The sequence below is a fragment of the Eimeria necatrix genome, genomic scaffold (genome assembly GCF_000499385.1).
Source record: "Eimeria necatrix Houghton genomic scaffold, Enh_scaff797, whole genome shotgun sequence".
NCBI lineage: Eukaryota > Apicomplexa > Conoidasida > Eucoccidiorida > Eimeriidae > Eimeria > Eimeria necatrix.
In genome coordinates, this window is record NW_013654616.1 from 1 (window position 1) to 2,500 (window position 2,500).

At 39.1% G+C, this 2,500-nt stretch overlaps 1 protein-coding gene across 1 annotated transcript; it reads left to right on the forward strand.

Moving 5' to 3' along the window:
• Positions 1 to 2,127: 2,127 nt before the first annotated feature.
• ENH_00076340 (hypothetical protein) lies at positions 2,128 to 2,166 on the forward strand (the record flags this gene model as incomplete). The annotated part of the gene is made up of 1 exon (XM_013582971.1): positions 2,128 to 2,166. A coding segment is annotated over one exon (39 nt), but the record flags the coding sequence as incomplete, so codon positions are not given.
• Positions 2,167 to 2,500: the final 334 nt, after the last annotated feature.

Consider the following 2,500-nt stretch of genomic DNA (forward strand, 5'->3'; position numbering starts at 1 on the left):
GTGCTGCTGCTGCTGCTGCTGCTGCTTATGCTGCTGCTTATGCTGCTGCTGCTGCTGCTGCTGCTTATACTGCTGCTGCTGCTGCTGCTGCTTATGCTGCTGCTGCTGCTGCTGCTGCTGCTTATGCTGCTTATGCTGCTGCTGCTGCTGCTTATGCTGCTTATGCTGCTGCTGCTTATGCTGCTGCTGCTGCTGCTTATACTGCTGCTGCTGCTGCTGCTACTGCTGCTTATGCTGCTGCTGCTGCTGCTGCTGCCGCTAAGGGTGCTGCTGATTACGTTGGTCTTGCTTATTCTGCTGCTGGTGTTGCTGCTTAGACTGCTGTTGATTGTGCTGCTGCCGCTTGTGCCGCTGCTGTTGCTGCTTATGCTGCTGCTGCTGCCTATGCTTCTGCTGCTGCTTACGCTGCTGCTTACGTTGCTGCTGTTTATTTTGGCGTGTCTCTTGGCTCCTGAAACTCTACCCATGGGCTATCGCTGCTGCTGCTTATGCTGCTGCTGCTGCTGCTGCTTATGCTGCTGCTTATGCGGCTGCTGTTGGTGCTGCTGCTTATTTTCTTTGAAAGCTCTATTCACAGACTGCTGGTGCTGCTGCTGCTGCTGTTTATGCTGCTGCTGCTGCTGCTGCTTATGCTCCTGCTGCTTATGCTGCTGCTTATGCTGCTGTTTAGGCTGCTGGTGCTGCTGCTGCTGCTGCTATCGGTTATGCTGCCGCAGGTGGCCTTGCTACTGCTGTTTCTGGTTTTGCTGCTGCTGCTGCTCATTCCCTGTGCTGCTGCTGCTGCTGCTGCTGCTGCTGCAGGGTGGGGAGGACAGCTCGGGCAGGGCGCAACGGAAGAGCCGTTACTCTAGTCACACAGTATGTCTTGCTGCTGCTGCAGCTGCTGCTGCAGCTGCTGCTGCTGCTGCTGCTGCTGCTGCTGCTGCAGCTGCTGCTGCAGCTGCTGCTGCTGCTGCTGCTGCTGCTGCAGCTGCTGCTGCAGCTGCTGCTGCTGCTGCAGCTGCTGCTGCAGCTGCTGCTGCAGCTGCTGCTGCAGCAGCAGCTGCTGCTGCTGCTGCTGCTGCAGCTGCTGAAGCAGCTGCTGCTGGTTGGGCTCTTAAATTTCTAATTTCTTAGTGGGAGCAGCAGCAACGGCAGCAGCAGGAGAAAGGGTAGTGGCTGCTGCAGCGTCAGCTGCCATTGCTGCTGCTGCTGCTGTGCCTGCTGCTGCTGCTGTTCCTGTTGCTGCTGTTGCTGCTGCTGCTGCTCTAGTTGTTAAACTTAATAACAATAATTATTTTAATTATTTATTTTATTTAATTTTTATTTTTTATTTATTTTCAGATATGATGTCGAAATGTACCAAAGAATTGAATTCGCCCTCGGGAAGAAAATGGAAGAATACCCAGTAAATTGTTTTTCACTTTTAATTTAATTTAATTTAATTTAATTTATTAATTTAATTTAATATAATCTAATTTAATTATATTCATTGATTTAATTTAATTTGATTTATTTATATTCTTTAATTTTATTTAATTTCATTTACATCCTTTAATTTGATTAATATTATATTTTTTATTTAATAGTATTTTACTTTAGTTCTTGTGTTTGAGTTATTATTTAATTATTTAATTATTTAATTTATTGTTGAACTGATTACTCATTTTAAACAAATAAACAATTTAGTTACTTTTCTAATTTAATTATTTAATTATAATCCTTTATTTATTGTATAATTTATTAATCTTCATTGCTCAATTATTTAATTAGTTCATTTGCTTGTTATTGAATTGATTGGATTTTTCAACTATTTATTTATTTATTTATATTTGACCTGTTATTTATTTTGAATCATTTATTTATCAAATCATTTATTTATTTATTTATTTATTATTAATTATTTTATTTATTTTGAATTTTCCGGTAAATTAAATTTTCAATTTGGCTTTTCTCCATTTTCTATTTTCCTACTTTCCGCCTTTCTGTATTCATCAATTAATTAAGCTTTATTTATTGCAACTAAATTAATGTTTATTTATATATTTATTTATTTATTTGTAATTATTTATTCATTTATTTTATATTTTATTTATTTATTTGTTTTATTTAAATTTCTTCCTTTAGGATTTGCCGGAGGAGAAGGCGATGGTGCTGCACGAGAGGGCGCTGGAGGCTTTGAGGTAGAAATTAAAAAAAAAATAAAATAATAAATAGATGAAATAATTAATAAATAAATAAACAATTAATGGATAAATAAAAAGGTAATTAAATAAGTTAATTAATTGATTAAATTAATCAAATATTTAATTATTCAGTTTCGAAAAAACGAAAAAAACAGATTCTTCTTCTGCCCTCAGGTGTCTGTACACCTGGCTCTTCTGCCCTCGGGTGTCTATACACCTCGCGAGACACTTTGGCATTTTTCTTTTTTATTTTATTTTCATTTTTCCTCTTTTTAATTCCTCGAAATTAATGAAGTGCCTTTTGGTTCTTTCCCGCTTCTAGGGTTTAGGGCTTT